Source organism: Nylanderia fulva, unplaced genomic scaffold, assembly GCF_048542155.1.
Source record: "Nylanderia fulva isolate GAGA-0341 unplaced genomic scaffold, ASM4854215v1 Scaffold49, whole genome shotgun sequence".
Lineage (NCBI taxonomy): Eukaryota > Metazoa > Arthropoda > Insecta > Hymenoptera > Formicidae > Nylanderia > Nylanderia fulva.
Genome location: NW_028190576.1, coordinates 466,600 through 481,260, shown reverse-complemented (window position 1 = coordinate 481,260; position 14,661 = coordinate 466,600). Strand labels below are relative to the sequence as shown.

Below are 14,661 nucleotides of genomic sequence, written 5' to 3'. Positions count from 1 at the left end.
GAGTAAATCTGTAATGCGTTCGTACGAGCCGCATTCCTACATAATTCATACGTCGGCAGCGAAGAATATTTATTACTCACGTTACGTTACCATAGATATAGCAGTGCACGATGCACTTTTCTGCCAATCGTCAAAGGATGTTTATTGCAAATATAAATTATTTTATCGATTTAGGAAAGTGAATTAAAAAAGGGGAAACGAGCATGATGTAGTCAACATAGAAAAAATGCAACTGATAAAGATCATAATTCTTTAGTAAACGCGTTAAATAATGATTTTAACAAACGTAGAGAATAGAGAATAAATCAAATAAATTAATTTTCATCTTGAATTTAATAACAACTATTGCAAAATAAAATGGTAAAAAATTATTAATTGAGAAATAGATTTAAATAAATTATCAATAAGATTTATTGATTTCCTAAAGCTCCATGAGAGATATATTGAAAATATTGAGTTATATGTTAATAGAAATAAATTAAAATTATAGGACACCAAAATTATAATTTAAAAGATAGGAAGTGGATTTGCTAAAAGAGTAATATACACAATTATATAAGAGTATATACAAGTACATACAATTATGCTAAAGAGATTTTACAGAAACAAAGAAGAATGCAGATTTAAAAGCCTACAACTTTTTTCGATATACTTAGGAAGTTTTACAATGTTTTGTATGGAAAATTTAAGATCTGGATTAGACAGATATATTTTGACAAGTAGGAATAATTTAACGATATCACACACACAGACACGCACACACACACACAATACATAACACGCGTTTTGCATTTCTGCGTTGTTATCGCCCATGCATCACATTGTCTACAGAACTATGCCTTGTTTGTTGTATGTATAAGAATAAATCATAAATGTCGCAAGCCGATTTTCCGATACATTTCTAATTTTGCAATGATGCCAAGCAGAAACATTAAAAACATTATTCTTGAATGAAAAATTCCCCAAAAATATATGTATAATTAGATTTATTGTTAATCAACAATTTACTGTATGCACTATTGCAATTAATTATTGTTGATTAGATAAAATAACTAAAGAAAAAGGAAGAAAAAGTAAATACATGTCTATAAGAAATATATTTAATCGCAGATATTTTTTCGAGTGTTAGCATTCGATCATCGTTTTGCAGATACAATAAATATCTTTAACAGCGAATGCTAACTGATGATATTTTCACAATCTTCAATACGTAACAAATTCGAGAGAAATGATAACGAATTGCAATGTCAATATGCGATAATCGGTGCAATAATAAAAATCTTCGATTAATGATTGAAGATTGATTGATTGAACGCGCGGTTCCACTTGTGAAAATACCTGTCGCTTTGACAGATTCGATACATGCGTCATTTCTTAATTTCACACTTAAGACTTGACGCGTTTAGCATCCCGTAATGTAAATTCCGAGTCAGTGAGTCGTTCGTTTTCTGCTTCGCTTTAATCTGATAAAAGCAAAGAGAAATTCTTTTAAATTATCGATTCATCACTTCTTTCTGATTCATATATAATGATCTCGTACGGAGTTTTCAATTCGATATTTACGAATTTCGATATTACAGAATTTTTATTTATGGCGAACATAATCATTTCGACTTTGATCTTTGATCTTTCTCTTTTTAAATGTTTTTTTTATAAATTTCTACACAATAATAGTAAATATGCGTATCGTTTCATCAAGTCCATAAGTAGTAGTAGTAGACTATGAGAATATGTCTGCTGATCAAATCAATTGATTAATTAATGATAAACTGATATTTTAAGCTTCACCTGAGAGGCCAACCCTATTTGCTCGTTAATTACGAAAGATCTCCCATCGCAGCAACTCGTATGAAATCTCGAAAAATAATCATGAATATTTACGCGGAGCCTCGATTAAGAGAGCTGTATGAACAAGTGTCAGATGTTCTTACCCCGAGACTCTTTAAGACGGATTTTTATCTGCTAACAATAAGTTATACGAGTGTTGTCGCTGCATCTTTGAACAGAGATATAAACATCTAATTTTTCATTTCAAGGTTAATAAATTCAAATTTTAAGCATGCGTTCTTCGATACCGTAGTATGATACGATTGATATTATAATGATAATCCAATGTACATGAATTTAATGAATTCATTAAAAATGTAAATTAAAAAGGTCTATCCATATGTTTCTGTTAAGAAAGATACGGTAAATGACCATAAAGTTTGCATTTAATAAAAAGATTAAATAACTTGAATATTGATGTTATACATTCTACAGTTTTAAATAAATTATTTACAATCTAAAAATCTGAATACACACACAATATATAAATTTAGAAATATTCAACATAAAGAATCTTTTAAAATTCTGATTTTGAATTTAACATAATTAACAAACTATTGATTTCCTGCGATAGTAAATTATATTAATATTTTATATATTTTTAAATCTGCAAGTAACTGCGTGTATGCTAAGTCATGGTACTTTATGTAACAAGGCAAAGTTCAATGTAATGTTTTGGAAATTTACACGTGTTTTTAACAGTAACATTTGCATTCAATTATGTGTTTAAAATACAGTTATTCTAATACCGTACTTTGGTTATCGCTGTGCGGCTTATCCGTAGTATTTGCTTCGTGATTACAATAATATATACGCACATTGCAAAAATCTTTCATTTATTTAAATTAATGTTTGTGGTTTCCATAAACATTACTTGCATCTAATTTTAATATAACATTAGATCTGAGACTAGAAATAGTAGTGAAGTAAATTTATTTTTAAGAGTGTCTCTCATCTCTCTCTCTATTTCTTTGTGGGTGTACAGAATATGCGATACCTATATATATATCAAATATTCGGTATTAAAGCCATTTGAAATCAATAATAATATTTTCTAAATCATTTTTATTTATAAAAATATCAAAACCTCAATAGTTTATATGGATTAAAGAAAAATGCGAGCTCTGGCGAATGAAATTGCAAGGATACAAAATAAGAACGTTTCGTTCTTCGGAAAGAGAAGTTGTTTAGTGCCGTGTTTTTAAAAGTCTGTTGAATGAGTCAACTAGCATTCGTATCTGAAATTATATAGAATCGCGGCATTTGCTTTCTAAACACATACAAAAATACAAAAATCGAGAATCCAAGTCGCTCGTTAGAATGCGCAAATATATACAATCGGTGTATTTTTTATGAAAGAATACACGAATCTTTTATTAAACACGAAAACGATATACACATAGATGTGATTTAGCGGCAAAAATATGTCTCGACGAAAATACGAGTGATCTTGATGTTTCTTAATATTGGACATAAATCATTCATGAAACATTCGACTATAAAATGTACAAACGATACCTGATATAGCATTAATATTTTATAACTGAAAATTTCTCGTATAAACAAATGCGATAAATCAATTCTTATTCATTAAATAAATATGGTAATACGAAGCCAAAACTCGAAATGGATTTCAAATGGCTTTCTCTATTAACAATTGTTAATTAAGAAGTACTATTGCCTTGTCGTAAAAATGCAATAAATTTATTGTAAATATATTTGTTTACGCGCGTACTTTGCATTATTGAAAACTTTAAATACAAAAATAATCAATTTAAATATTGACAAAGAAAAGAAAAATTTGCACGGATATAATTGTAATACTTAATACATACATGGTAAAAAAAATCAGGTGCAGATCAGTGAAAAAAAACACAAGTGATTACTTCTGATAAGAGTTGCGATTGACGTCGTGGAAAGTTACGCGAAAAGTTAATAACTCTTTAACTTTAAATCAGCGTCCTGTCATGATATAATGTCAATAATCACATTCATATCACTTTGAACAAAAAAAAGTATTAATGATTAATAGCATGCATATATTATACTCTTATGATATCGATGATATTTATTTCGTACAAATATATATAAATATAAATTCATTATTATAATCACGTTTTTTGTTTTAATAATTGATTAGCAAGATATGAGATTGAATTGGTCAACATTCTAAGTAAATTTTTGACAAACAGTCCAACTTTTTCTATTTGAAAATTCTGTATATGTGAAATTTCTATAAAATTGCAAATCGTAAAAGAAAAGATTAATGTCATGTGTGAAATGTTACTTTATATATACATTATTGCCAAAAATTTAATATTGTTTTTTATGCCTATGCAATTGTATATAAATTTTACAATTTCCTTTTATTATACTTGATCACAATTTACAATATATTATCTATGTGACATATAATGGAATCAATATAAATAAAACCAATGTTGTACGCGCGAGAAATGTCATATGCGCCTAAGATTATTCTAATTGCCAAAGTGTGTATCTCATTGTCAGCAAGTCAATCAATGTGTCATGTGTCATTGCATCAGTTTGAACTAATTAGACGATTTTAATCAACCAAATATCTGCTGTATATTATCCGACGTACGAATTAAAATTTGATACTCACCACACATCACGTTCAGGTGTCGTGGCAAGAAGGTTGCGCTAAAATTCTCTGCGGTTCATATGGAGAATCGTGCACTATATCAATTCCCGGCACTATACGTGTCCGTGTATATCACACAAATCTCTCCAGCAAACGTCAAACTTCCAAACGACACACGTCGTTTATCGCACAGATACCGGTCGCGGAAACACGCGTGCGGCTCGAAAAGAAAAAAAAAACCGCGGAAATGTTCTCTCGGACGATCTCGAAACAGGTCCCGTTCGCCGAGTCTCCTTCCAGGAGCGTTCCACGTGGTTCATCAAGGTCGATCGTGGCGAACGTAAACCATCACTCGGATGCCTTTCCTCTCCGATCGCAATCTCGAAGACTTGAAATCTCGAAACGTCAAAGATGCTTCAAAGTCGACCTCTTGTTGCTTTTCGCGGACGATCGGAGCAACCGCGTATATATGGTTAAACGGGAGCAGCGACTAGGATTTCCAAGGTAGCTGCGGCTGTCAGAGCTTTTTCCTCTCTCGGAGTATCCTGAGTAAGAGCAGGACCCCGACTGACCCCGGTGTGGCCGAGGAGGGCACGCACGGTCTCTCTCGCGTGTTGCGGATGAGCGTGCGTGCGTTGTGCGTTGCCTGTCGGCTGTGGCTGGCTCGTAGCTTCCCCTTACTCGGTCTCTCACTCTGGGTTTCACTCTTCTCTCACCTGCGCACCGGTCTCGTGTGCTACCTGGAGACCACGCCTACCGGCGCTGGCGCGCGACTACGCGAGGCTTCCTGTGGTAGGGAACGAAGAGGACGATGTGCGCGCGTCTTCGTTCCCTCTCGTGTTCGAGAATCGCGCATAGTTCGTCGAAGGAGCGATAATGTATGACATACGTGTCAAATCCCCACCAGAGTTTCAGCCCGATAGAATCGCGCGGGATGCGCTCTAAACATATATGGGCGGTTTTCTTCTCGCGGAACAGGAAGGGATGCAAAAGCGTTCCGTTTTGTATCAGTGTCGGGACGAATTTTCAATAGCAGATTAATTCTTCCTCGCGGAGGAAGCGATGTACTACGTAATTAACGCGGCGACGAATGTTATGTACGTACGTGATGATACTTGCGTATTTCCGTTGCAATGACACCATCATTTCGCGCGACGCGTGCTGTAGATCATCGGGTGGGTAATTAGCGGTCTCCGCGACGCTCTACGCATACGCGATGGAGTATCGCGGCGTGTTCTTAAATTTAAATTGCTCCCCGCTTATTTTGCAATTGAAATTCCACGACCGCATCGTGTGTTCGGCTTATGCCGCGATACTACGTGACAGATTCGAGCTTAGGTGTATATGTGTGTCTCTTGATTGACAAGAGCTTTTAGCTTATATATATTTTTTTACACTTGTTAAAAATACATTATAATATATATATATCGCAATTAATTTAATTATTACAGGACATGAAAAATACGCGACAAAAATATATTGTATAAATATAAGAAAAATATATATTATATATTTTTTAATAAGTGTCAAAATTATATAATATATATTTTTCTTATATTTATACAGTATATTTTTGTCACGTATTTTTTATGCCCTGTAATAATTTAATTAATTGCCATTAACGTACAAAGTATAGAAGAAATTAAATTACTCCAAAATGATGTTACCCCTAAATAGGAGCAATTGAGATTTGCAATCTGATTGGCAGATGCGTATACCGATCAATCCGTCGATTAAATCTAATATTGAACTCCAAGTTGATTAACAAATAATTGTTCAATAATTTCATCTATATTAAATGTATATCGCTATAATCTATCATTTCCGCCGAATCTCGACAGTATACTAGATGTTTAATTATAATGTATTTAATTTTCAATGATCTCATGTTGGATCTCATCTTACACTCATTTCATTTCATTACGTGGGCAATGTCAAGCAAATTCAATTAACTGAAAATCTCGGTAATTTAACTGGTTCCCCTATATAGGTTCTCAATACTCTCTTGCTCAATTATATCGCAATAATGCAATACTCGTTTGCTCGTGTAATATCCGAGTACGTAAAACAATTCCCGGGGTACTCTGGAAATATCTGACGTATTCGAATATTGACAGCGCTAGCGCGTGGTCCATGATCTAAGGTACCATCGCATAACGTCCATCTTAAGTCGGAGCACGAATGCAGATGCGATTTCATCACGCCAATAGGCATCCTCCGGAGCAACGTTGCGCGCGCATAAGATATCCTCTGTTAGATTTCATTCGGCAAGCTACCTCAACCAGAGTAGGAGAGAAACCGAGTGCGTCGGCGCCGTTTGTCGGCATCACTTTATTGGCTGCTTTCCTAGGAGAGAGGCGAGTAGTATGGCGTTGCTTGAATCTATCTAGATGAGAAGAGGGGCACTGCCAATGTGTGACAACCTTGGGATTAAATATATCGCGATGTGCTGAAAAGTTACCGTGACAGCTGCCAACTCGAAACCGCCGGATCTAGGTCAAGATTGTGTATCACTCGTCAATTAATGACGCCCTAAGTCTTGTACATGCTTATTTTATGCAATAGCTAAACGCGATTCTCAAATCAGATATTGCATTAAAAATCGTGATCAAAATATTTTACATAAATTTTAATATAGTATATCATATCATGAGATAGATCGTATAGAAGCGAGAGAAGAGAATAAGTTTGAATATCACATACATTTTTATCATGTGTACTCGTATAATGTGTGAACCAATTTTCAGATCGCAACTAAGCATCTTTTATAATGTTAATATGATATACATATAATGCAAATATAATATTTTAAGCAAAAACTTAAAAACTTTAAACGATATACTTGACAATGATATATGTATAATAATTGCTATAAGAGTATCTACGTCACCAAAAGTAGATAATTCGCACATGTGATATGCGATATCGCAGAAACGAAAAATTAGTAGACTCGATCATTAAGTCTAATGATCGAGAACGAAAAAAAACCCAAAATATTGTAATTACCCTATCTCGACAATGAAGCAAAACGTTCTATAATTGTCGCGGCGCTATTCTTCGAACGCAATTTTACTCGGAAAAATACAATGGTTTCGAAAAGTAGACTAATTATTTTTGCAATTTAAAATATTCACAATATTCACGATCTTTTCTTGTGCTCATATCGAGTTAAAGTTTGATAAGCTTTAAATTGTATCCTCTTAAGAATAGCCTTCAATATAATTTGACACTTTCAATGAAGAGTATTCCATTTAAAAACTTTTAGACAATGAAGAGTATTTTATTTAGAAACAAGTTTTTTGCCTCAATATTATTCTAAAAAGATAAATAAAAATTTCTGTCTTTTCAAGGTACAGCATATTTGCATTTCGTATATAACATTTTCGCGTGATAAATGTTATCTACATTTGCCCGACATATTGTCAGCGATTAATGTATTGCATATCTTGCAGAAATAATGTTTGCAATTAGTTTGCGGTGGCTTTCGAATAAGTGCGGTTAATCAATAATTGAGTCCTCAATTGCGCAAAGGTTCATTACCCATCAATTAAGTGTTATCATTACCTTCGTTCCGTTATTAGCGGACAGATAACCCTCGGTAATTTGTGATAATAATACATACATACGTAATATAAAATTCAAGCTTGAAGTATAACATGCTAATTAATAATAAATTTAACTCTAAGTTATGATTTGTTATAATTCGATGCGGTTGGTTTAATTGTCAAATCAAAACATATTGCAATAATTTTTTAGAGCGTCAAATATATACAAATATTTAGCAATAAATATGTATAACATATTAGTTAAAAGATTAGCATTAAAAATTTGCATAAATGAAAAATGTATAAATTTTGAGATTAATCTTTTAATCGTGAGAACAAAAGCAGCCGTAAAGTGCGTTTCGATTTAACAATTAAACATTTGTCGCGATCGTGTTGTCGTATGCCGCATCTCGTCTCATGCAAATGCAAGGCTAGTTCGTTTATGACGTGAATCGTCGCATAGATCACGATCGAAGAGAAGCATTTATTTCCATCATTGTGTTCTTCTCTTACGTCTCGAGCCATCCGTGACGCGCAATGAATACACGTGCGTATCGATATATAATGCAGACGAAAATAGCATCGCAATGCGCTACTGTTAGAAAACTGGGTAAACAGCTGTGCGAACACAATACGAGCGCATATTTCCCTCGCCTTACCTCTTCATCTTTTATTACTCTTCCTCTATCATTTTCTTCGCTTCATTCTCCGCTTTTCTTGGAATTATCATCTGCATTCAAATGCAGCGCGAGAACTGCATCGAGATTAAACGGTCTTAAATTAGTTAGTCCTTAAATAAATTGTATATTGAGGATATCGTAATAAATTTGCTCAGTAAGAACTAAGCATATTTTTTCCACGTAATGCATAAATCATGATGGGTTTTAAAAAGCAAATATATCGAATTAATGTATAATGAAAAGAATAATTATATTAGATAATAATAATTAATATAATAATTTTTTCAAATTTTATATATTTTATGGAAATTCTATATAAAAACATTTATATACATATATAACATTTGATTTGCTTGAACATAATGATTTTTTCTTGAATCTTTGTTTCTTTCTCTCTTGTTTTCTTGTATGGTATATTGGCTTACTAAACATTTGATTAGTAAGTACACTCTCATTTCTATTAAGCTGCAGAAAGAGCCATGACATTTAAACTACACTTATCAAGTAGTAAGAAATATAATAATTTGTGTTGATTAAAGCAAGCACTGGTGGTGCAATTGAATTCTCATCTCAATCCCAATTTGCAGATGTTAACGATACAATTTTATCATACTCTGTTGTTGAAGTTATTTTAAGCTCACATTGGTGTGAAACAAGTGTTTCCATCAGTGTATAAAGAAAAAAAACTTGCATAAGTAACTTACTATTAATAATTATTGTTGTAATCACTACGTCATAGCTATCGCAAATGGAAATGTCTGGTGCTAAATAAAGTCCTTCTTGGACATCCTAATTATTTGCTTATATGAGAAATCGCGATCGGTTCTGATATCGCATCTGCAAGGACATTGACGTTACGGAGTTACCTTTCAAAATGAGTCGCAATAAACTAAATACAATCCGCAATTATAATCTGCGTCCTCGCTTGTATTCGGATATGACTTAATTTGGTGTATACAATTTATGGTTTCTCGGGAATTGAAATAATATTAATATAAATTTACAGAAATTAACATTGTGTGCCAAATACACTGCGTTCTCTCAAAACAGAAAAGCAATTACAAATAATATTATTGTAATTACAATGTTGGGGAATCGTAATTGTTTTATAGGTATCATATAAGAAAAGAGGTTTCCTACTTTCAAACTTTCTAGTATTTACGTAAATGAATACGAATATTGAAAATGCGGGTAGGAAAGAAGCAATGTTAATTTAGTCATAGCACAATTAAAATAAAGTGTACGCTAAGTTATAAAAAATAATAATTTTTATTCTTGAGAAGGAATACGAATTTTATCTAATAAAAATAAATATTATATTAGATAAAATAAAATAAAAAAAACATGATTTATATATTGGAAAATTTTCAATAATTTATAAAAATATATTTTTTATAAATTGCTAAACTTCCCTAAAATATAAATAGAATTTTTTTTTCTTTTAAAAAAAATTTCTTATTTTATAATTTATGTAACAATTTATAAAGATAATTATTAAGATTTATTTACAATTATTAATATTTAATTTGAAGAAAGTGCCATGAAAAAAAGAAAAATATTATATAAAAGTTTCGCAAAATTCTGTAGCGATACAAAAGCTTCACTTTTCTTTGCAAGAGAAAAAATCGATTTTATGTCCGTCACGAAAAGAGAACAGGAGAGATCTGTTTGCGGTTATATGCAGACAGGCTAACACATACAGAAGAAACAAGACAACAGTGTAGTTTTCAAATAACGTACTAAGTTATTTTTTTCTACCCATTGTATAAAATATACCTACTACTTTTTAAATATAAATATAGTAATAATTTTTGATATTTTATTTATTGAATATTTTGTAATAGAAGAATTGTGTAATATAAAAAAGTTTACAAGATGCAGAAAACTTGCATATTTTTTAATAAAAAAAGTAAATTATAAAAATATACAACGATATGTTAAAAAAATAACTAAACAAAACTTGCAAAGATCTGTTGACATAATTATATTATTATCTCGACAGATAAATAGTTGTGCTAATTATTAAGATGTTGAAAATAAATTTGAGATATAAATAAAAAAGCACATTGATGAAGAATGAAAGGCTATATTGAAATAGCGAATATCATGCACATTGACGTTAGGCAGACAGATAACGGTTATTCAGGAAATTTTTGTTCACACGATCTCTCCATCCCGTTATCGCGAAGTTCTTATTTTGATAACTACTGAGGACGAAGTTCGGAAGGAAGAAGGCGTTCCCCGATGGAAGGTATCGGCAAGGCGGCGGAAAGTGATGTCAAGACGAGCCGCGGGAAATTTCGGGAGACGCCTACTTCAAAGAGTAATAATCGTTCTTCGAAAAAGAATAAAATAGAAGTAACACGTCCGTTATGTGTTAACCGTTTCGATACGACACTTCGCTTTGTAAGCCGACGCGGAAGCATGAATGAACGTTCACGCCACAGACTTTCCCGCCATATCGGTCGATGAGGATGCCTGAAATCTCTCTCCTCGAAAACCTCGACCGAAATCGAAGCGAAAGAGGGCAAAATTGCACGCGATTCTTTTTACGGGTACAGTGAATTGAAAAAGTAAATATCGTCGTAATAGATAAATATTATAATGGAGTTTTTAAATCTATCCATCTTTATATATATAATATTGTCTATAATTGGTATGTGACGTTTATTTTGACAAAACACAAGTCACCACGCAAAATTATTTGACTCTTATATGATTCTGAAGATAAGAATGTTGTTTATCTTTTTATAAAAATTTAAATCTAGATCAAAAAATATATAATATTGGTCATTTATTTATTTTATATAAACTTACAAATATATATATAAATGTGTTTATTTATGATATATTAATTAATTAAAAGGAGATTAATTAAAGCAGCAGCTTCAGATTTTTAAACTTTGAATTAAATTCTTATTCATTGTCATATCTCTGAATTTTTAAGAAAGCACTTGATTTTTTATCTAAAAATTATTTACAATTATATATTCGCGCAAAATCTTTAAATTTTTCTCATAAAAATCTGTTTCTATTTTTTTCTCAAACGGTTTCTATTTATTAAAAATGTAAAATATTAGTAGATGAGACACAATACTTAAACGATCTTAGATCGGAGTGTACAGGACAGTCTTTTCCAATCGTACGAGGGTATTCTTTGTTGCGCGTAAGTGTGCAGTACTTGCGGCCGATGCGTGATGCATTCTTCTTTATGCATCACCTTGGCTGCAACGGATCAGAGCGATGCGATTCCGCCATCGCTTTCGCAACTCACGGGAAGTTTCGCAATTTTACCCATTGCATTGCCGAGGCGGTCCGAAACGATTCAAGCTATCGTGCCAATTCCGGATGCCCTCGTTTCTCGGACTTGTGTGACCGGAAATCTGTCAAGAGAAGCGTCACTTCTTTCCTCTCTCCTGAGATGAGATATCTCTGACAGAGGGAAAAGCATGCTCCAATTGTTCGTCTCGCATGTGGTCAATTTTATGTATTTGTGGCTTGGTTTCCAAAAAGTTACCAAAAAATTACTTTGCACAAATTGGATTATTCGGTTAAAATTTATCTCATCTTTTTTACGTCAAAAATTGTAAATTATTTAAAAATATATTATATATTTTTTCCAAAAATATATATAATATTCATATGTTTAAAAAATATATAACACAAAATATTTTAAGATCAAATTACAAGCAATATTTTTTTTCCTTTTTATTATTGTCATTAGAAATTCTCATATATCTATATAACTATGTCGTTAGGGGTCGAATTAAATAATTCGTCTTGTTTCCGGCACACGTTTATCAGAAGTTTATTAGCGGTAGATTATTAATTTTATCGCAAGCCTCGAAAATGCAGTTGGAAAAAAAGAGCGACAAACAACAAAGCGGAGCGCAATTCCGATGATGACTGCCACTCGTTAACGTAGCGGCACCCTGTAATAAACCTTTGCGGCACAGCGTACGATCGAGATTTGTCTCGGGTCGTAGCCCTTAATCTCTCGTCACGATCCGTTGGATCGCTCTGGAACGAAACTCCCGTTGCAGGTGCAAGCGGGAATGGCTAATAAACCCGAATGACGTTGGCGAGGGTGGGAAAGAGAATACCAAGTAGTAGTAAGAGAAATAATTAACAAGTGCGAATTAATTATCGATCATATGAAATGAACGTATATTCGTCAAATTCATTTTTTTCAGTTTCTCATTAATTTAATTTGATCTGTGCCAAACTTTGGTGCAATTGCACTTTTAATAGAAATTGTCAATTTTTCTATGACAAGGCCTTCTAAACATGGAAATAACGAGCGATGTATGAAATCCGTGAAAGGATTTCAATCGTGGAATAATCATAGTTTGAAAAATGTATAAATATGTTTAAAAGTTTCTTCAATATTTTTTTTATAATCAGAAATACAGGCAACACAACAATTTTATAATTCTATAATTATGTTACTGTATTAATAATTTAATATTGCAATTTTATAATAATGCATATATAAATAATATTATAAAACTGCAATGTTGTTTTTATTAATCCATATGTAATATGAATATATATTAATGTAAATGTATATAAAATTCATTTCTATAGAAAGTATTTCAGAAATTTAATAATATTGAATTTCTTTCAAATCATTGTTATATGTATATTGTTAAATTAATTATTAAATTCTACAGAAAAATTATTTCTATATTCACGTCTAGCTTTGTAAATTTCTGCAGAATTTAATAATGAATTTAATAATTAAAAATCTGAAAGATTTAATATGCGATTAAATTTCTGAGATACAATTTCCAAGTTGTCAAATAACATAGTTGCGGTGTTGAAATCACAAATAAATTGATCTCTCTCTCTCTCTCACTGCTTTTTCCGACACATTAATTTACAAAGCAAAGAATATAATCGTTCATAATGACCAGTTTCAGCCGAATGGAAGATATTGCTACCGAACCTCAGGTCTTATCTGCATCGGGAGCGAAGCTTCCCGATGTCGCGGCACAAATTACATTCCCGTCTTATCTCTCGCCGTTATATATCATATTTACTATAAACCAGGATGGAGGAGGCATTTTCGACCGTGTAGCAGGTGTAAGTTAAATCGTCGCATAAAACCAGTGGGAGATTTAAGAGTGAAGCGGGGGCGCGGTAAAGCAATAATTAACCAGTACGAATAATTATGAGGATGCGCGAACGGGAAGATCTTGAGGTGGGTTGAGTAAGGAGAACGCTGACATGTCGGGAACCCATGAAGATAACATGTTGCAAATCCGGTCACATCGTCGATTCCCGTTAACTTCCAGGACTTAAGTCAATCCAAACTCGTCGCGCAACTTGTCGCGTGTCTCTACACGTTTGTATACACGCGCAAAGCTTGCTGCAGATTTCACGTGTACCTCTGACAAACTCTTCCCGACAAAGAGATGCAGCGCGCGATGCAAAATATACGGACGCGCGAGAAGCAGGTTTCACTTTTTCCCCCACTTCCGGTTATTAACGTACGCTCTCCTTTGAGTTATGCGTGCGATTTATATGCAGCTATATGATTGCGTCTGTCAATCACGCGTGCCGATGTTAGGTCGATTTGAAAACTCAACTTTTAGCATTAAATCGCAAGAAATAATTGTGATGGTTGTCTGAAAATGTGATTCTTAGTGCAATTCGTAAAATTGTGTAGGATATACAATATAGTTTATAATAATAAATGCAATTCGTCCATCTCCGTGAAACGAACGTTTTATATCCGAAACATACAGTTTATTGTATTATTATTTATTATTTATAATCGCTATTAAATCCTGTATATTTAAATGACGCTAATTTGTTATCTTTTAGGCAAATTATTTCTCTGAATAAAATTTTTCTGTACTATAAAAGGTTTACTCTACGAGAAGTTCTTGGAGAGAAAATATAATCGTGTCGCACATGAAAATTGACTGCTATTATTTATAATATTATTTATATACACTATTTCGTTTTTATTAAAATGTATATATAAATATAAAATATG

At 32.5% G+C, this 14,661-nt stretch overlaps 1 protein-coding gene across 2 annotated transcripts in view; it reads right to left on the bottom strand.

Annotated features, from left to right (window-relative positions):
* LOC114940102 (uncharacterized) overlaps positions 1-14,661 on the bottom strand; it is a 102,595-nt gene that overhangs the window by 26,896 nt on the left and 61,038 nt on the right. Inside the window, exon 1 of one of the 2 annotated variants that reach the window (XM_029314610.2) lies at positions 4,454-5,193. The exons of the other annotated variant lie outside the window; for it this stretch is intronic. Within the exon in view, the coding sequence (XP_029170443.1) occupies positions 4,454-4,460 (7 nt within the window). The 5' untranslated portion in view covers positions 4,461-5,193. Of the gene's footprint in view, positions 1-4,453; positions 5,194-14,661 lie in introns of those variants that run through there. 2 annotated transcript variants of the gene reach the window in all.